The sequence below is a fragment of the Alligator sinensis genome, unplaced genomic scaffold, assembly GCF_000455745.1.
Source record: "Alligator sinensis unplaced genomic scaffold, ASM45574v1 scaffold1300_1, whole genome shotgun sequence".
Taxonomy (NCBI): Eukaryota; Metazoa; Chordata; order Crocodylia; family Alligatoridae; genus Alligator; species Alligator sinensis.
Genome location: NW_005843162.1, coordinates 32041 through 53417, shown reverse-complemented (window position 1 = coordinate 53417; position 21377 = coordinate 32041). Strand labels below are relative to the sequence as shown.

General features: G+C 47.3%; 3 protein-coding genes across 3 annotated transcripts in view; all 3 read right to left on the bottom strand.

The window, feature by feature from the left end:
* Positions 1-1470: 1470 nt before the first annotated feature.
* LOC102370933 (olfactory receptor 4K3-like) lies at positions 1471-2400 on the bottom strand. Its single transcript, XM_006037709.1, has one exon. The coding sequence runs from the start codon at positions 2398-2400 to the stop codon at positions 1471-1473; it is 930 nt and encodes a 309-aa protein (XP_006037771.1).
* Positions 2401-11010: 8610 nt separating this feature from the next.
* Positions 11011-11946, bottom strand: LOC102388816 (olfactory receptor 4N2-like). The gene has a single exon (XM_006037696.1). The coding sequence runs from the start codon at positions 11944-11946 to the stop codon at positions 11011-11013; it is 936 nt and encodes a 311-aa protein (XP_006037758.1).
* An 8847-nt stretch (positions 11947-20793) lies between these two features.
* The window catches only part of LOC102388565 (olfactory receptor 4N5-like), a 957-nt gene continuing 373 nt past the window's right edge, over positions 20794-21377 (bottom strand). Inside the window, exon 1 of the mRNA XM_006037695.1 lies at positions 20794-21377. This exon is cut by the window's right edge and continues 373 nt beyond it. Coding sequence (XP_006037757.1) covers positions 20794-21377 — 584 coding nt within the window.

Genomic DNA, 21377 nt, shown 5'->3' with positions numbered 1-21377 from the left:
AGGAGGGCGGGAGAGCATCCTCTAAGCGATGCCCTTTCCCTGGGTGGCTTGTGTATTGTAATCCCTAAGCTCCTTTGTGCATCTGCCCCTCAGCCTTATCACTCTGGAGTGTCCCTGGTTCAGTGCCAGTATGTCAACCAAGGAGACAGCCATCATGGAAAAGGGGTTCAGAGTCTAAATCATTTTGTACCCCCAGCCCCAAAGGGCTTTGTTTTGTTAATCGTGGGTGGGAGAGCCTGAAACCCATGTAGGGACACAAGTGAATACAGCGCATTAGATATACCCATCAATAGGCTGGATGTGGGTGGCCAATTCTTCTGTACTGTATATGCTTTTTAAGTGAAAGACTATATTTTCCTTTTGAAACAAGGGAATAATGTGGGGCTAGATAGGGAGAACACAGTAGCCTTAAACAGAAAGTGGAAGGGAGAGACTCTTAATGACCTAATTCATATCCCCCAACAAAAATGTATCCAAAAATGTATGGGTGAAGGGAAGTTTATTTATGTCAGGACTTTCATTTTTTTTTCACCTTAGAAATTCCCATTTTCCCTATTTCAAAAGAGTCTGTGAAAGACTAGGAAGCTGGAAACAACTTTCATTGAGGTATTTATTAGGCAAATCTCTTGACATTGCTTTTGTTTCCTATACATTAGTTATTTGTAGTACATTAGTGCTTACAGGTCCCAATCAATGTCCAGTGCAAAGTGTTTCAATAATTAGTGTCTCTATGGAGGAGATTTGAATACTGAAATCACACAGGTCCCTTAGAAAAATCTCAGCGGTAACCACCCTCCTAAAATAGCCTGTGGACATCAGTCACTTTGTCCAGCTCGCGACAGGGGCTGTGGTATAGAGATTACCACTGGGTTACATTTAAGCCTTGAAGTTATAACAAAGATCAGGCTCCACAGTGCTGAGCTCTAGAAGCATAGTGAGAGACAGCCCAGGTCCCAAAGGCATCAAGAAGCAAAGGGAACATGACAGGGAAGGAACCTGTTCAATGGCAGTGTCACCCCATGTGTCTGTGGCAGAGCCGGTGTTAGCACCCAGGTGTCCTGGCTCTCACATGCCCACCTTCACGTCCCTACCCTCCTCACATCTTGGTCGTGAACTAAAGGGGTCCTAGTTCTCTAGCCCCCTAACTCTAACCAACAAGACTTGACTTGCTTTTTAGAGATCAGAATGGAAACCAGGAGCTCTGGCTCTTGACCCACCTGCTATCTGGATCCTGGACCGCACGCTCGAAGTAAGTAAAGGAAGTAAAACACATTGCCCTTGGTGTTAGACTATACAGTCCCTCTCTTCTGCTCAGCTCCACCCTGCCTGTAGCTACATGGCTGGATGCTGAGTGTGTGACACAGCCAGCCATGAAGTTACCAATTTCAGACCCAACCTGCCTGGGATTGAGCTCAGTTTGGGCCTCTCATGATGGGTTCTTCTCACGACGAGGGAAACCTAGGAGGAGACCTACACTCTCCTCTTAGTCCACAGCCTTCTCATTGCTGCCTTCACCTCCTTGTTCCTTAACGTATAGATGATGGGATTCAACAGAGGGGTGACGGCAGTGTAGAAAACAGACAACACCTTGTCCGTGGGGAAGCGAATGAAGGGGCGCAAGTAGATGAAGAGGCAAGGCCCAAAGAAGAGGGTTGCCACTGTGAGGTGGGAGGAGCAGGTGGAGAAAGCCTTGGAGGTACCTTCGGCTGAGGAGCGGGATCGGACAGCAGAGAGAATGAAGCTATAGGAGACCAGCAGGGCTAGGAAGCTCACCAGGGATATGAGGCCACTGTTGGCCACCATCATGACTTCCAGAGCATCTGTGTTGGTGCAGGCCAACTTCATGACTAAGGGGATGTCACAAAAGAAGCTGTCCACGTGGTTGGGCCCACAGAAGGGCAGGTTGATCATGAAGGAGAGCTGGATGGTGGCATGGAGGAATCCACCAGACCATGAAACCACCACCAGACCTAGACAATGCCTCAGGCTCATGAGAGAGGCATAATGGAGAGGCTGGCAGATGGCAACATAGCGGTCGTAGGCCATAGCTGTGAGCAGCAGCATCTCGCTACCCGTAAAAATGTGGAGGAAGAAGATCTGAGCCATGCAGCCCTGGAAGGAGATCGCTTTGTCATGGGAGAGGAAGCCCAAGAGAGCCCTGGGTGTGGCAAAGGAGGCAAGGCACAGGTCCAGAAAGGAGAGATGGTAGAGCAGAAAGAACATGGGGCAGTGTAGCAGATGGGGGCTGCTGATGATAGTCAAAAGGATGAGGAGGTTCCCCAGTACTGTAGCCATGTAAAGGAGGGTGAAAGCCACAAAGAATGGGAGCTGGAGGTCATGGGGAGGGGACAGCCCCAGCAAAATAAATTCAGACACCACTGAGCTGTTACTCCGCTCCATCCACTCTGGCCTGGAGGAAAGAGAATTGGAAACAGATTAAAAGACAGGATACTGCTTGGAGGTCCTGGTTCTGCTCCAACTTTGTGATGGGAATGGGCTTTAGGACGGGCTTGCCCCTAGGGAAGATGTGGCTCCAATGTGGCCCATGCCCACAGGAACTGCATAGCTCAGAGGATGGGGAAGAGGGTATGGGACCTTTCCCCTTCCAGTGCATTAGTCTCAATTGAACCTGAAGTACAAGGTGCTGCGTTACACTAGCCCTGGAACTTAATCAGGTGTCTTTTGATAAAATGGTCACAATGTTAGAAGTGATAAATCGGGGTCCTAGCCTCCTGGGTCCTACCTTCCCACGTTTGGGAGGGGATTGTGGTCTGGTAAGGAGGTCAGCATCCTTTAGCTGGAATAGGCTGGAGCTTGCAACCCGGATGATGGCTTCATACTACTAGTTTCTCTCCCTTGCCCTCACCACCTCCCTCTCAGCCACCCAGTAGCCAGCTGCCTGCAATACCCTGGCCCCACTGCAATGAGGGAAATGGAGATGTGGCTGAGTAGCAGGCTTCAAGGTGGAGGGGAGCACTGCAGAGGGCACTGACAGCACAGCACAGCTCCAAGCCACTGACTCACCCATGATGACTCTGACCACTTGGGGCCAGATCGGACCTCTTCACAGGCCATAGGTTGCTAATCCCTGGTCTAGTATATTGGGAAAAGGGAGTCAGGATTTCTACATTGCAGTATCAGCTTGGGAAGGAATAAGAATTAAAGATTAAAGTGTCCAGATGGGAGCTTGATCTCGGCCAAGAGCAGATCAGTGCAGTGTCTGGCATGATAGGACCTCCTCTTGGCCCAAGTCCGGGCAGTGCCTGGCTGGCAATAACAAAGACCACGATCTTGCCCAGCGTTGGTATAATGCCCAGCATAGTGGAAGCCTCCATCGTGCTTTATGCCTTGAAGCACTACTAATAATAAAGCATTTCAGTTAAAGCTGTTTCTGATTGATGGTGCACAGAGCCAAGATTTAATTAGCATCGGTTCAGATTTGCCAGTATCCAGCATTTGAGCTGCACCTTATCAGAGTCTGCCCTCAATACCACCAGTTCAACCTCCGCCGGCTTAAATAGCGACCTCAACCATTCAGCTCCATCGTAGTAACCATGAGCTAAATTCTCAGCCCCAGTGTATCAAGTGCCCATGCAAGTGCCCTCATTTCCACCAGGAATGATCTTTTCCCCTACTGCTTTCCAGCCCCACAATGTCAGAGGCTTCTTACTCACCTGCAAACCTGAGAAAGGGGGTTCTGGGGAAATCACGTCTTCTGCAGTGACCCCAGCATGGAAGGACCTGCTTCTGCTATCAGTGTCCACAGGGTTGGTATATAAACTGCAGGGATGGTGTGGGGAGAGAGGCAGGAGATGACTGCAAACTGCTTAAAAAAATTCGAATCCATTGGGCCTGGTGCAGGTGGCATAAGAGCTGCAGAGGGGGTTATTAAAAAGTTTGATAGCACCACTTATTTGTTGCTGGGAACGCTCCTCAGCCAGAGGCTGGGGAGGGGATCTGCATTTTAGTTTGATTTCAGTCAGAGAGAGAGCAATTCCTTGCGTTATGAGGGTGGACACATCTCATGACCTTTCTTCTTATAGGCACCAGACTCAAACCCGGGGAACTTGGGGAGCATTTTTAGTCTCTGTCATCCCTGCTATGTCTCGGAGTCTGAGTTTTTTAACCTAAATGTAACTTTGTGGCATTCAGACCCCAAATCACATCGAAAGTCAGTGGGAACTGGACGTCTAACTTGCTTATGGGCCTTTAAAATGCCACAAACTGGGTGCCCGAGTCCCTTAGCTCTTCTTGAAAATCCCAGCCATTATCTTTTGGGCACCTGTGAAGAACTGTATGCAGTCCAGTGCCCGATGCACATGCTCGGGCCTGCCTGTGAGGGACGGAGAGCTCCCCATGATGTATGGAGTGCTGTTAGGTCATGCTGGGATTTGGGAGTGCTCAGTGGATCACGACCATAGCTGAATGGTTCTTGGCCTGTCTCTAGTGGCTGGCTGATCAATTTAAATGCTGCCCCAGGCTAGTGGAAGAAACTTTTCTGGGGGGGTCTGCAACTGCCTTCAGCGTCAGGATTCCTGCTAGCATTCACAGGGGCCAAAGGGAATTAGGCACCCAGAACCCTATTCAGCAGTAGCTGAGGTGCACTTCCTTAAAGACACTTACACATTGCTTGGCTTGACACTGAAACGTTAAACCTCAGAATGAAACCGTTTAAAGGAACCATCCATTTGGGTCATCCAAGACAGAATTTTTGAGCAAAAAAAAAAAAAGATTCACTTGAGAAACTTTGGTCAGCTCTGGGGATTCCCATTCTCTTTTAGCAATGATGACCATGGGTTCAAAACCCACCCAATCAGGGACAGGTCATGCTACAGCGTCACAGGTAGAAGGCCATACTCCCTGCTACAGAAGAAAGCAAGAACCCCAACAGCCCATACCAATCTGACCAATCAGTTCATGGCACATGGTGCATAGCCATGAGACTGGTCCAGAGCACATGCTCTATGGGGCATCCATGCCAGCCTGGCCCTGCGCACTAGATCTGGCATGGGTGGCCCATCTGTGAGGCTGATCTGGGCCAGCCCTGGATCTGGTGCGCAGGGCTTGTCTGGCATGGATGTCATGCATAGCGTGCACTCCAGAACGGCCCCACGCTAGGTGCAGCCTGTGCCAGATAGGCTCCATTCACCGCATGCAGCAGGCAACATGTTGGGCAGGATGATATGACACCCCTTCGTTAGAAGAAAGAGGAACAGGAACAACTCCAGCAGCTTCTAGGTGAGATCCAGGGCCCCAGGCGTCTCTTTCCAGCAGGCTTCCCATGCTGTGATCTGACTCTGTTTACAAGTACGAGTGCTTTGAACTGTGAGGTTGCACTCCCCAAACTGTGCCCACCTTAGCTAAGTACAGGCAGTCAAAATGCCCGAGGCTGGATCGATTCAGTCTTTGCAAGTTAGTCTAAATTGCAGAGATTAAACCGAGAAACAACTGGACACGTTCATTTTGATTCAGGCTATGCAGCCACATGCCTGCAGTGGTTCAGGCCAGAAGCCAGGGGGTTCTCCAGCACATAACCAGCATGGGCTGCATGTTCACTTCCTCTTCCTGCTGCCCCTGGAGCCTCTGGGATTTGCAGCCCAGAACACAGCAGCAGGACTCTGCAGGATTGCTCATCACTTCCTCTTCCTGCTTTCGGGTGCCTCTGGGATTTGTAATCCAGTCGCAGTCAGTGGTAAATTTTAGCAGGGCGGAGTAGCTCTGTACTGGGGGGAAGGGAAGTTTAACCCCTCCTCCCTGGCCCCAGCCGGGGGGTAGTCCCTGCCTGCCCCCACCAGCCCTTCTCTGGTGGAGCAGACAGCATAATCCAGCCCAAGGCTGGAAAGCATGCTGGGGGATTGAGATTTAATTTGAACCAGGAAGAGGTCTGGGACAGAAGTTTCATAAACCGGTTTGACCCAAATCAGTTAAGTCTGATACTACATTCAACCAGGTTTATCTTCAACCAGTTTCAGCCATTTTGAAACTGTTTTATGTGCACTGAACTTCTGTTCTGTTACAGGTTTAAACCAGTTTCTGATTACTTAAACTGGTATATGTGTAACTTCTGTCCCTAGCCCTTGAAACCCATTTCAGGTCTGTAAGAAATAACTGTTAATCTCTCCACCCACCATAGCCTCTAGGGTCAGGGGGCCACCCACTGGCTAAGTCCCAGGACCTCTTTGAAAAGATGGGATTAGGAACCTGGTCCTTCCTATCCACACCCCTCCACCCACTGAGAACCTCTTCTAGCTGCGGTGCTATAATGTCCCTCATATCTTGAGACAGCCAATAGGGGATAGCATTGGACAAAGTGGGTAGGTTGTGGCTGAGCAGCCTGGTCAGGAGATGGATTTCAGGGCAGTTGATGCTGGGGCAGATGGACCATAACAGCCTTGACATTGAAGGAGAATGGCGTGCGCTGTTTGTGTGAAATTTATTCCCCAGAGTATTAATTATCAGGAACGATACTATGCCACTCAGGGCATTGTTAGGAGCTGATGATTGCAGGTAGGTGTTTTGGGGTTTTTTTGCGAGGGATCTTGGCAAATAACATGACTTTATCAAACACCTGCACATATGGCTATTTACTTTCTTGTCTAGATGGGGAAACCAAGGCACATCTCTTTGGGCCAAAAGAGACCCTTATACCAGTCAGTGCAAACTCCTGCAAAGTAGAGGAGACAGGATCCATGTAGTACGCCCTATGTCCTGCCCATCACAGGGACCTGAGCTACAGCCCGAAAGTAGCCTAAAGGTTTGCTTTGTTTTACTGCTCACTACTGCCAGCTCGTTCAGTTACTTGTGGCAGATCTTGCGGTATTTGTTCTTCTCCAATTGGCATGAAAAGAAATGAAGCTTCAGCATCCTTTTTTCTTTCGATGAAGTCCAGTATGGATTTTCTAAAGGGCCTAATGAAATAATCATTGTATTGCCAGTCCCCAAACATTAAAAAATCCTGAGCAGTGTCAAGAAATCATGAGTTGCCAAACCTCCCTTGGTGGTGTTTGAGTAGGCAGCAAGGTGAGACGGAGGGTCACTTAAGAGGTGCTGCACTACTTTAACATTGTACCCTCTTTCACACTTCTGAAAGGCCCAGACCCCAAATATGGACACAACACAAAGATCTCCCATCAAAGGGATTCAAATTTATGGCCTGCTGTTTCAATGAGCACCACTGCGTCCATCAGTGTGTGCTGCTGATAACCCAGTTCCTGAGGAAGCAGGGATTGGCGGAGGCATGAACTGCATGTGAAGAGAGATGCTCCAGTTTTTTTGAGTGCTTTGAGTGAGACACGCCCTATGATATCCTCTTAAGCAAACCTGGAAATATGTTTTGGTGGAAATTACCATACTTACTTAAATCCAAGATGAGGGTTTTTTTTGCCATTCAACATGGGCTTGGAGTTGGAGCCGCAGACAGAGCTGCAGCCTCTGCCCTGCCACCCCCTGCCTCCTCTTCCCCCCCACCAGTGCCTACCCTCCATCATGGCTCCAGCTCAGCTTTGGCCCTGCTCCAGCCTGGGCCATGGAGCACATGGTCGCTCCAGCCTCTGCCCAGCAGGCTCCAGCTCCAACTAAGGGCTGGAGCAGAGCTGCTGTGTTGGCAACTGGGCAGCAGAGGGAACCAAGAAGAGGGTGGCAGGCACCAGGGGGTGTGGATGTAGGCATAAGGTGGTGGGCAAGTGATGGGGGGTAGGTGCTGGGGGCACAGGCACCATGGGGGAGGGGAGGGCAGTGCTGCAACGACCTTTGAAGGGTGCCCCGAGGTGTTAGAAGATAAGCAGATAAGCTCAGGCTTGGGCTTGTCCCTGCTTGACTAATCCCCCCAGCCCCACTGCAAGGGAGTAATATGTAATTTAGCTTTTGAATTTGGGTGAATTTGATATGGTCCCCCACAGCATTCTTGTGAACAAATTAAGGATGTCTGGGTTGTAAGATGGACAGAAAGCAGACTGGATTGTCAGGCTCAGAGGGTAGTAATCAAAGGCTCAATGTCTAGTTGGCAGCCAGGATCAAGTGGAGTGCCCCCAGGGGTTGGTCCTGGGACTGGTGCTATTCAATATCTTCATCAGCAACCTGGAAGATGGGATGGGGTGCATCCTCAGCAAGTTTGCAGATGATACCAAGCTGAGGGGAGTACTAGATGCACTGAAAGGTAGGGCTCTGAAAGGTAGGAGAATTAGACTAAAAGACATCTCATGAGGTTCAATAAAGACAAGTGCAAAGTCCTTTACTTAGGCTGGAACAATCCCATCCATGAGTACAGGCTGGGGAACAACTGGCTAAGCAGCAGCTCTGCAGAAAAGGCCCTGGGGGTTACAGTGGACAATAAGCTGGATATGAGCCAACAGTGAACCCTTGTTGCAAACAAGGCTAATGGCATACTAGGCTGCATGAGTAGGAGCGGTGCCAGCAGATCAAGGAATGTGATTCTTCCTCTCTATTCAGCACTGGTGAGGCCACATCTGGAGTCCTGTGTCCAGTTTTGGGCTCCCCACTACAGAAAGGATGTGGACAACTTGGAGAGAGTCCAGCGGAGGGCAGTGAAAATGGTTATGGGGTTGGGGTACATGACATATGACAAAAGGTTGAGGGAACTGGGCCTATTTAGTTAGGAGAAGAGAAGACTAGGGGAGAGATTTAATAGCAGCCTTCAACTCCCTGCAGAGGGGCTCCAAAGAGGCTGGGGCTGGACTGTTCTCAGTGGTGGCAGATTTCAGAACAAGGAGCAATGGGCTCAATTTGCAGCAAGGGACGATTAAGTTAGATATTAGGAAAAACTTTCTCACTAGGGGGGTAGTAAAGCACTGAAACAAGTTACCCAGAAACATTGTGGAGTCTCCATACTTGGAGGTTTTGAAGACCAGGCTAGACAAAGCCTTGGCTGGGATGATCTATTCAGGGATGGTCCCACTTTGGACTAGGTGACATCCTGAGGTCCCTGCCAACCCTAATTTTCTATGATTCTAGGCTTCTAAGATAAATGACAAAAGTCCCCAATGAGTTAGCTCAGGGTCTGGGAGCAGTAAGCTGTTATGATCAGGAGAAAGGTCCCTGGGCACAGCATCATGCTAGCATGGCTAGCCTATTTCCAGTACATGGGCTAGCTCTTTTAGAGTAAGTTTGGCTACCACACCACAAGTATTGTGCAGAACAGGTAGGATCGGAGTAGCATCAGGCACAGTTATGTCCAGATCATATTTGGGGTTTGTACAGTGGCCAGCACAAAGAGGCACCATGTTGGCTGGGGCCTTTAGGTCATCTTGTACGACAAGCACTAGTTTCAATGGAAACTGGATATTTTGCACCACTTGAAGATTGGTGTCTATCATAATATTCCCCATGGGTGAGTTATCCAAAGGTGCCAGCCAATCGCATTTAAATTCCTAGAGGGCCAAGTAGCCAAATCCATTAGGAGGTCATGAAGATCTGAGCCCAGGGGTACAGAGGGAGGTTGTCCAGCTTCAGAGCCAGTCTCCTTGGACTGCATGCACAGCTGGACAACACCTAGCATTTTCATATCTGGGCATTGAATAATTTGCTTTCCTTCCAAATTGGAACAAGTCTGACTATTTTTAAAGTTTACCAGGGGATGGAAACTCTTAATTTTGTCTTTATCAAATTCCAGGGTGACCCTGCCCTTCCACAGAGAACTCAGAGTCATTTCTTAATATAAAATACTTACATACTTGTTGGAGCGGGAACTTGACACACGTGAATTGAGGTGTCTCCATGTTTCCTGGTGAGTGCCCTAGTTACAAGGCTGTAAAGTCAAGTCATATTGCTCATCAATTCTTTTTTTTTCTCTCCCATCTAATGCCTATAGAAATATTCCCTGCAAATGAAGAGCTTCAACAGAAAAGAATAATTTAGGTGTCTTTACACGTGCTCTGGGGTGGGGCAGAGGGCACTTTAATTAGAGCAGCTCTTGGACGCTGCTCTAATTAAAGCACCTGCAACCTCTCATGTATTCAGCATCTTGCACTTTGAAATGGCAGCAGGAGCATTTTAACTAAAGCTCGTTTGACAATTTTTGGTTAAAGCACCCCCACCGCCATTTTGAAGTGCAGGGACACTGAGTATACATGATGCTAATTAGCATGTTCCAGAAGACTCGATTAATTGAGCCCACTTCAACGTGTGCTAATTAGCACACATTGGAGCAAGCACCAGGCACATGTATAGGTGCCCAATGTAAGTCCAGGGCCAGGCCAGGGCATCATTTAACCTTGCCTTTGAAGCTTGGGCTGTGGTGAGTTCATATCCTCCAAGGTAGAGAATGAAACTAATTTCTCCCCCATCCTAAATGAGTGCTATAACTGTCAGGTCATTGAGCGACTTCTTTTTCTTCAATGTCAATCAATCGCTAGCTGGCCTTGTCCTGTGACTAATAGGCTCTTTGTTAAATGGAATAGACTCAGTGCACAGGTGGGAACAGGATCTGAAATAAGTAAGCTACAAAAATGCCCCATACACAACTACTTTTAAAGGTGTAAGTAGCACTTGGATGCCTTGGGGTAAAATCTGATTTTGACTCACATGTCTAGTCCACAGCTATTACAGCTATTTACACCTCCCCCCGCCCCATACTGTAGATTTACTCCACAGTTACTACTGTGAAGTCACTGCATGGCTTATATAGACTTAGCATATAGCTCTACTCAATAGATACTAAAGAGTTACTGTTAGGTTCGTCATCAAATACTGTAGAGACACTGTGCATATTACAGAGATGCTCCAGAGGTACTCCAAGACATTCTGTCAATAGGTTATACAAAATAATTATATACAAAGATACAAATCACAGCAAAATTACACTATGGATATTACCAGGTTAGTCCCCAGAAATTACCAAGTTGCTACACCATTACTCCATACATGCTTCACTGTTTTACTTCATAGACTTTACACCATAGCTAGAAGGCAACTCTTGAGCAACTCCAACCTCAGCTTTTTTTTCCTGGACTTCAACAATATTCCATTCCTAACACATCGCATTCAGACACACTTCTATTTCCTTCTCCAGAGCCCGTATCTACCCAACATCCTCTTCATGGCACTGAGGATCTCCCTGTTCCTTAATGTGTAGATCGTAGGATTCACGAGGGGGAAGACCACAGTGTGGAAGACGGCCACCACCTTGTCCATGGGGAAGCTACGGAAGGGCCGGCAGTAGATGTAGATGGCTGGGCTGAACATGACAAAGACAATGATGATGTGGGTGACACAGGTGGAAGCTGCTTTGCTCTTCCCATGGGACGAGCCTGCCCTCAATCGGACCAGCAGGGCCCCATAGGAGATCAGCAGAAGTAGGAAGCACACCAATGTGATGACTCCACTGTTGACAAACATCACAAACTCGATCTGGTATGTGTTGGTACAGGCCAGCTTAACCAACTGGGTGATATCACAGAAGAAGTTGTCCAGCTCATTAGGACCACAAAAGGGGAGATGGACAATAAGAATGACTTGGATGATGGAGTGAATGAAGCCTCCTGCCCATGAAGCTCCCACCAGGGCCCAGCAGAACCCCTTGTTCACCATGGTGCTGTAGTGCAGGGGCTTGCAAATGGCCAAGTACCTGTCAAAGGCCATGCCCATGAGTAGGTTGATCTCAGACCCCCCTAGGAAGTGGAGGAAGAAGAGCTGGGCTATGCAGCCTTTGTAGGAGATGACTTTGTGGTGCGAGAAGAAATGGACCAGCATCTTTGGAGGGGTGACGAAGCAGTAGCAGAGGTCCAGAAAGGCCAGATTGGCCAGAAAGAAATACATGGGGGAGCCCAGGTGGTGGTCCCAATGAATGGTGAGGATGATGAGGACATTCCCAGGCAGAATAACGACATAGAAGAGAAAGAAGAACATGAAGAGGGAGAGCTGGACCGCTCTAGTCTGTGCTAACCCAAGCAGTACAAACTCTGTCACCTCTGTGCTGTTTCCATCTTCCATCTTTGTCAGTGCCGAGCCCTGTAACAATACAGAGAGGTTATTGCCATAATTTATCAGGCCTGAGAATGTCGAGTCAAATGTCAGGCATAGATGGGTTCCATTGTTTGAGGGTTGCACAGATCCTGACAAAGTAGAGGTTCCCTTGCATGCACAGTGCTGCACAGACCCTAACTGAGACTGGCTCTGCATTATGCCAGGAGTTCCAGACTCCACTGTAATTGTGTCTGGGTTGGGGGGGGTGCAGAATCTGGCTGACTTCAAACACAGAGGGAGATGCAAGGTTTGTCTTACTCACCACTTGGAGATGCGTCTACACAAGTGATCCTCACTGCAGGGAAAGCACCATAGGGAAAACTTCGATTTGAACTCTTCTCTCTCGTTCCTTTTTTGTGTTATGCTTTCAGTTATTATTGCCATTAGCTATTCATTTGTTATTTATTCATGTATTAGTGTAGTCATTTATGTATGCATGGATTTATCCATTAAGTAAGGAAGGGGTCTTAAACTCGGCTCATGCACTAGGCCAGATCCAGACCGCAGGGTTCCTTGCAGCCCGAAGCATGCGGCAGCAGCTCTGGCTCCAGCCCAGGACATGTGGCAGCAGTAGCAGCACCTCCAGCTCCAGCCCCAGCAGCAGCCGCTCTGGTTTCTGCAATGTGCTCTCTGCCAGAGCTGCCACTGCCACCACCACATAACCTGTGCTGCAGTGCCAGCTCTGGCTTTGCCACGAAGCATCAAGAGGTGATGGCTCCACCATAGGGTGACTGAGGAGATAGGGCCATGGCACTAGTGATGGGCAAACCAGTTGGAGAGTGACCAGGACTGTATCAGCCCTCACCTGCCCTCCTGCCACGTCCATGTCCACCAGGGCCCAAGGTCCCCGGATTCTGTGGCAGGCCATGCCCCTGAAGGCTGATCCAGCCCATGGGCCCTATGTTTGACACCCCTAAAGTAAAGCCTCTTCCTTTCTTCCTTCCTGGGTGAATTTCTGCATTGGGTCCTGCATATTTAATGTCATATTTATGGCATGCAGTCTTTTAATACACCATCTTGTTCTATATTCAACTCATTCATTTGTTTTAAGTATAACATTTGTATTCCTTTGTGTATTGATTCCTTCACATATTTTTCTCTAAACCCATTACCGGGCACCGGAGGGGTTCAAGGTACTGGGGACACCCTCCATTCTCTCCTGCTCTTTTCCGGTGGCATTTTTTTGTAGATCTATGGACTGTGTACTAAATATGCTAAGTTTGCTGTTGGATCTCATGGATGTTCTTATGGATATTTGAATCACATGGTTGCCTGCAACTGCAAGGAACTGGACTCCGTGTAGGTCAGTCTTTCCTTCATATACGTATGTATGTATTCTTGTATTGATTCCTAGAGATGTTCATTCCTCTTGTATTCATTCCTTTGGGGATGTGCTGAATTAAGGATTTATTAATTCTGATTTAGTCCTTACCACTTGTGTTCATTCAGTCAATTATTCCCATATATGCCCATTAACTTTTAAATCATTTCTCTTTCCAATCATATATCTCTCACTTATTTATATATTCATGTATTTATTCTTCATTGATTATATTATATAATTTATTTATTTGCAATAAGTGTCAGTGCACCTTTATTTATATATATAATATATATATGTATATATATAAAATTTATAAATGTATTCACGTATATATAATTTATGTATTATATACAATTACAGGTAAAGAAATATTCAATATTCCTTCCTCTGTAATGGTATATATTCCTTTATTTCTTCTTAGATATATTCACCACTCCTTCATTTGCAATTATAGTATTTTGGCCATATTTTCATTCTTTTATTCATTCATTTAAACATTCATTTCAATAAATGAAATTGAAAATTAAGATTTAAAGAATTAAAGGATTCAACATGAGATAACAATGTAATGAGCCTGAGCGAGTCAGTGGAGACAGAGGCTGGAGCAGAGCTGGGAGCTGTCCCTGTTCCCCAAATATGGTTTAAGTTAAAGGGTATTTCTGATGTTTCTGGCATTGTGCATGGTAGTTGTGTAGGAAGGTTGCTCATTAGGTTTTTAAAAATAGATTATACAGAGACTTTTGTAGCATGGGCAGGGGGCTGGACTAGATGACCTCCTGAGGTCCCTTCCCTCTCTACTTTTCTATGATTCTCTGAACAATAAGAATGCAGATAAACTCTTGCAGCTTCAGGCCTTTATACAACTGGATAGTTATGCACCATGGTATAGTGCATATAATGGAGTAGAGGCAAGTGAGGAGCAGATGTTTTGGTCGTCAACATTGAAACTTAAGTAAGAAAAAAATAGAGTTCTGATTCTGGATGAAAATCAAAGCCATATCTTAGCAAATACATTGGAAGGAAACTCCCTTGTGAACGTTGTGGGGTTTTTTTCCCACTTGGAAAATCTTTTATTTGAAAAATCAAAATAAAAGAAATCTATCAGTAAAAAGTTGTTGCAAAGTAAACTATCATGTATTTTGCTTCAGAATTATTACAGTTGGCAACTTGGATTTTAAAGACATGTTAAACCTCTTAAAGTGGCTAGTAAAACTGACCTGCAGGCATGAAACAGTTTGGTATCTGAAGCTCCCTTTTTTCCAGCCAAAAAAAAAAAAAATTAGATAATATATTCCCTGCTTTCATTGTGATATTAGAGCTACTCCTCACTGTCACAGTCAACTTCAACCCTTTCCTGACCAAGTCTATGCATCTGTTAGAAAGTGGAGTAGCATGGAGGCTGCAAGAGGGGACGGAGTGGCACCGGGGACCAGACAGAGGGAGGAGGATAGTGGAGAATGAAAGGAAGGAGGACAGAAGAGAAATAGAAAGAAAGAAATCCTGGGAAGGGCAGGACCAACAGAGACTAACTTAATACCTTGTGCTGCCTTTGGCAGCGTGGGGCACCCTCAAGAAGGTCCCATCTCCATCCTGGCCTGCCTTGTAGCTCCCTTCCACTGGTACCCACTGCTCTATTCTTTCTGGTATGGAGAAGATACAGGCTTGGTCTTCCTGCGCTGGTGAGGCCCCAGGGAGCACAACAACCGAAGAACTTGTTATCTAGTAGGACCCAAGACCTGTAGGAGTAACCTCAGGGAGATGAGAATGACAACAGGAGGAAGGGGAAGAGGCCAAGATGGCCATGGGACCCACAAGTCCTAACTTCCTGGCCCCCCAATCCTAATCCTTTGAGAACCAACCAGTGTTGTTTTAATTAAGGCTTCTCCCATTACTTTAAAATCAAAGACCTTTTCTGAATTAAGTAGCACAGCTCAGCGTAGCATGCTAATGAAACTGAATGTTTCCACATACATAGTCTAATGTGCATACATTTACACACTTGGCATAGTACAACAACAGGTTAGGAAATTATTAGGACAATGAATAATTGCTAAGAGTAATAGATGCCGTTATAATGGAGCATCATGTGTGGCTATCATATTCATTTTGTGATAATGTAAGACAACATTTTCATGATACTCAAGACCCAAAGAATTAAAAGGAGTGGCTACAACCCACAATATTAAGACATGTAATAGTAATTAGCATATTATTAAGATTAGTAACGAAGTGCAAGATAAAACACTCAAACATAATAAACCGCGAGTGTGATTATATCATCCACATTATAAGATTAATTAATTACTTAGATAATAAACTACCGAAAAATGAATGACAAATAAAGATGACAGCTAACAAATGTTAACTAAAATCATAGTGACAATGCATAATGACAAAAAAACCCTAGGCATAAATGAATCAGGAATCGATGTATTAATAGTTCAAAAGAGAATGAACTGATTAATAATGCATAGTTTTCACTTGCATACATTTTTAACATGTGCAGGATGAGGATAAATAGTTTAATGATAAAATATGATCACCATACCTTATTAAAATAGTAATGCTATTTAATTTTGGATAATTGTAATCGGACTTCAGAGCACTAACTGGGTGACTCAGGATTTACATGATTGGAACTGCAACCACTGTCTGGGCCCAGCCTCCTTGCCATTACCAGGTGGCTCTTTCTTTCCAATGAAATTACTGAGATTGATGAGGAATGCTTGTATTGATCCCTGTACATGATGGTAGCTCTCAGTCTGCACCGTGGTAAATGCAGGACTTATGGATGGAGGACTGTGGTGAATGCAGGGTGGGTCATTGTGGCAGGGCACCTCAGTGCCTGCTCCTAGAGAGGAGAAACTGCCAGGGAGAGAGCCCTGGCAGGACACTAATGAGCACAGCTGCGGGTTCCCGGGGCAACCAGGGAGAGCCAGCTGCCGGTAGGAGGCAGGGCCTGGCCCTTATAAAGCCCAGGGCTGAGGCCAGGCTGGTGGTTCCCTGCCAGCAGCCAGAGGGGCAGGAGCTCCTGCAGTTAGGATGTAGAGAGAGAGAGGCCTAACAGCAAGTACAGCTGTGACATGGAGCAATGTTGTTATAGCCATAGGGCGTGTGTTGAGTTATAGCCAGGAGGCCTGAGTTTATGTTTGGTTGTGAGACTAAACTGGTGGTTTGGGTGCGGATATAGGGGTTGGAGGAGGCCTCATAAATGGGCCCCACGGGAGTGTGGGGGCCCCAGCGCCTGAGTGAGGGCACACTATTCTCAGGGGGAACCCCAGTGCCAGTGAAGGCGCAGCTTGCGGTGACGAGCGCAACCAGTGGGTTGCGGGCGGGGAACATAGACCCCGAGTTGTGTGCGGGGTGCGTAGACCCCAGCCCCAGAAAGGGGCAGCTTTGAGACGCCCCAGCGCGGGCACGACGAGCCCCAGGGAGAGGGCTGTATTATTAGGAAGCCCAGTAAGGGCACAGCAAGCCCCAGAGAGGGGGGCGATATTATTGGGAAGCCCAGTGCGGTCGCGGTGAGCCTCTGAAGAAGGGCTAGTGCTGCGATAGACCCCGGAGCAGGGTGGAGTGCTGCGGTTGCCCCCGGCGAGAGGGGGTAGTGGCGCGGTGAGCCCTGAGAGAAAGGGGGTAGCAGTGCGGTGGGCCCGGGAGTCAGGGGGCGTTGCCGGGAAGTCCCCAGAGTGGGCGCAGAGAGCTCCAGACGGGGGGCGGTATTTTAGAAGCCCGAGTGCGGGCAACATTGCAGGGAGAGCCCCAGGAAGGGGCACTATTGCAAAGGCCCCAGACAGGGGGCAACATTACAGAGAAGACCCCCAGAGAGGGGCGACGTTCCAAGGAAGCCCCGAGTGGGCTCGGAGAGCCCAAGAGAGGGCAACATAGAAGAGGAGGCCCCAGAGAGCGGGCGAGGGTACATAGAGGAGGCCCGAGAGACGGGCCGGGTACATATAGAGAGACATACCAGCGTCTATCCCATCAGCGAGGCTTGGGGCGTGGTATTAGGGGTTGGTAGGAGCCACGCATAGCCCGTAAGGCTAGGGTGCCGGGGAGCACCCATCATACCGGGAGACCCCCGGGGGTCCAGGAACACACGGGGACAGAGGTCCCAGCTAACCGTGCCCAGGGAGTCGTAAGGCAGCCTTCCAACATATATTAAACAGCAAATACGTGGCGGGTGAGAATCGAGGGTGCCCTTGGGCCGAATTGGCATGGAGAGAGGGCCTTAAGGAGGTCACGGCCCTCCTATAGGACCCCGCCGTGACAGTCATCTTCTGGTTTCGGGAACTGATTAGCACCCAGGACCAGCCTATATTTGAAAAGGACCCGGCCTCGAGAAAAATTCCCCCCCACCTCCTTAACTCATTATCAGAAGCAAAGTGTCCCCACTGATTAACAAACACTAAATGGGACACAGCCCTGCCTTACCAATAAATACAATACCTATCAACTCATCTGTATTGCCACAACAACTAACACTGCCCCTGCAAGGAAACCATAGATCCTACACAGGTCTATAGTGTGGTATCCAGTCTACCACATGCCTTCATGGAAGCCATGTGGATAAAACTAGATAAAAGTCAGGCCTGGGAACAGAAATTCATCAGTTTAGTGGATACTAAAATCAGGAACTTTGCACAGAAATTGGTGTCAGGACCCACTGTGATGTTCCTGATCCCAGTCTGCAGGCAATAACAACCCTCTTGAGTGATCTTACTCTTCCACTTATTAGATTGTCCTTTCTACTTCAATTCTCTTGTCTGCTCTCTACCTGATAATATCATTTATATTCTGTTTTTATCTACGTATCGAGCTTTGCACAGGCCTTTTGTTCTGTCTGCTGTTTAGCTCAAGCTGCGTCTGCCTTTTTCTTAGTGATCAGAGAAACGGTAACTTTGGTATCTGAAAGCTTTCTCTATATCCCTCCCAGCTATACAGTTAATCCAGTAAAAGATACCCACAGAAATTATTAGCTTTCACATGTTTTTTGTGCCATTGCTGCTACAAAAGTACCCCAACACTACCACATTCATTTATTTCATAGATATGACATGGTGGATGCCATTCTACAGAAGGAATGCTATAGGTTTATTTTATGGCTACAAAACAACACATCCATAGGCACTACCTCCTTAGTGAATAGCAATTCCAGAATTACTCCATGGATATTACAAAATTACCCTACAGATACTGTAAACTTCTTCCTGTGGATTTATTATGTAATTGTTCTATAGGTATTATAGACTTGCTATTGGGTTTCACCATGTGCTGCAGAGTGATTCTATATATATTATAGAGCATGGGCGACTGGTGCCTCCTGAGTCTGGGGGGGCACCAGATTGCTGGGGGGGGGTCCCCCAGTGGCCAATTGCCAATAGGGGGGGTCCCCCCCAGTGGCCAATAGCTGAGCCAGGGGCAAAACCAGAAGTGTACTTCTGGTTTCACAGCTGGCGATTCTAGGGGGTGCATGGCTGATCTCAGAGGGTACACATCGCCAAGGCTACAGAGTTACTACAGTGTTACTGTACTGTTCTCAATGGACGAGAAAAAATATTTGGCTGGTACTATAAAATGGGTTTTTGAACTCGAAAGCTTGCTTAATAACTATTCTCCAACTATTTGGGTTGGTCTAATAAAAGATATCAAATTCACCCAAGGAACCTTGTCTGCAGGCAGCCTGGAAGCTATTTAAAATTGCCATAGTCAAGGCTCAGCAAAAGTGCATAATGCAAATCAAAAGTTTAAGAGGCTTTCAAAGGCAAAAAGTCATAATTCCAGGGAGTCAACACTCAAGCTTACAGAGAGGAGGTGCAGAAAGATCTCACCAACCTGAGCGGGCAAAGAAGTGGCAGATGAACTTCAGCATCAACAAGTGCAAAGTAATGGGCATGGGGAAAAACAGCCTCCGTTATGTGTACGCAGTGCTGGCTTCTAAACTAGCTGCTGAAACTCGGGAAAGACCTCCTGGAGTCACTGTAGACAGTTTTCTAAAAATATCAGTTTAATGTTCAGCAGTGGCCCAAAAAGTGAATAAGGGCATCATTAAGAAGGGGACTGAAAATAAAATGAAAAAAAGCATCAAGGGATTTCATCCCATAGTCAGATTGGTATAGACTGTGGGGGTTTTGCCTTCCTCTGTGGTGAGTGCCACGGCCCTCTCCTTGGATCTCTCAAGTGTATTTTAATAGTGCTCACAGCAGCAGGACACTGGCTACCTTTGTCCCCGTGCTTTACCTTTGGCAGGTTAGGTTGCTATGCCTTTCGGCCGTGTGTCAGGGTTGACTGTGTAGTTTTACTCATAGGTTAGACAAGGATTTGTATAAAATGGTTTGGATAGGGATAATCCCGCTTTTGACATGGGGTTGGACGAGATATCCTCCAGAGGTCCCTTCTAGTCCTACTTTTCTGTGGTTCTGTGATCATGTCACTATACAAATCCATGGTGCACCAACTTTGTGCACTGTCTGTCGTTCTGGTTTCTGCATCTCAAAAAGGATGTAGTGGAATGAAAAAAGGTTCACAGAAGTTCAGCCAAGATGATCAAGTGTACGGAGCAGCTGCCATACCAGGATAGGCTAGAAAGACTAGGATGCTTCAGTTTGGAAAGGAGAAGGCTAACGGGGGATATTATAGAGGGTTATAAAATCATGAAGGGTATGGGCAAAGTGAGCAGGGAGCTAATCACAGAATCGTACAAAGTTAGGGTTAGAAGGGACCTCAGGAGGTCATCTAGTCCAAGCTACAAGCTAGCACTTTCTGAAGGGGGCCTTGAGTGTAAGGAGGGTTCCTGCCCATGGACACTGGCTGACTTTTTTTCCCAACACAGGAGGTGTTCACTGAGTCTAAAAAGGGTGAGGAGCACTGTTACAGATATTGCACAGTTAATCTATAGATCAGGCATGTGACTTTTGGTTATCTCCGTACCATGCAACTGCTCCAGGACCAAGGGCTACAGGATTTCTAGACTCCCAGGTCCGGTGGGCACAAGTCTATCCAGGCAGCATACGGAAACAGCTGCCGTGGGATCTGTAAGCTGAGGCACTCACCTAGGCCAGCCCATATGAGAGAGCTTTCTTGAAGCTGCTAGTTTTGAAAGACTGTACAAGGATTTACAGGATCGTGCCAAGGAGTCTAGAAGCCTGGAGACCTCTCAAAAACTTAGATTTACAACTTCCAAGTTTCCTTCGGCAGCCATAGTAGCCTCCCAACACCTCCACATTTCTTTCTCTACAACCTGAATGTTATGGTCTGGCAAGGCAGCCAAGGACAAGCTCCACAAATGTAATTGCGACTGGATGAAGCTTTCATTGAAGCCACAAAATTGAGCGGAACCTAAGAAATGAGCCTTTTCCATTTAAACTGTCTCTCTCTCTCAAGTTCATAAATCCTACAGCAATAGTACAGTACATCTACAATGTCACTCAAATCAAAATCAGGCCGTGCATGTCAAAAATATCTCAGACCCGATAGATTTTTATTCTGACTCTATTCTATTCTTTTCTCCAGACCCCATATGTGGCCAATACCCTTGCTGCGGCACTGAGGATCTCCCTGTTCCTCAGCGTGTAGATCATGGGATTCATAAGGGGGAAGACCACGGTGTGGAAGACGGCCACCACCTTGTCCATGGGGAAGCTACGGAAGGGCCGGCAGTAGACATAGATGGCTGGGCTGAACATGACAAAGACAATGATGATGTGGGTGACACAGGTGGAGGCTGCTTTGCTCTTCCCAAGGGAGGAGTCTTCCCTGAGCCGGACCAGCAGGGCCCCGTAGGAGGTCAGCAGTAGGAGGAAGCATGCAAAGATGACTAGGCCACTGTTGATGAACATGACAAACTCCAGCTGGTAGGTGTCAGTGCAGGCCAGCTTGATCACCTGGTTGACATCGCAGAAGAAGTTGTCTAGTTCATTGGGGCCACAGAAAGGGAGAGGAACAATGAGGACAACCTGGATGATGGAGTGAATCAGCCCTCCTACCCAGGCAGCCACCACCAGGGCCCAGCAGACCCCCCTGTTCACCACAGTGGTATAGTGCAAGGGCTTGCAGATAGCCACGTACCTATCAAAGGCCA

Bases quoted from the DNA above. Each gene is read 5' to 3' on its own strand.
- LOC102370933 (XM_006037709.1), bottom strand. From the start codon at position 2,400: ATGGAGCGGAGTAACAGCTCAGTGGTGTCTGAATTTATTTTGCTGGGG.
- LOC102388816 (XM_006037696.1), bottom strand. From the start codon at position 11,946: ATGGAAGATGGAAACAGCACAGAGGTGACAGAGTTTGTACTGCTTGGG.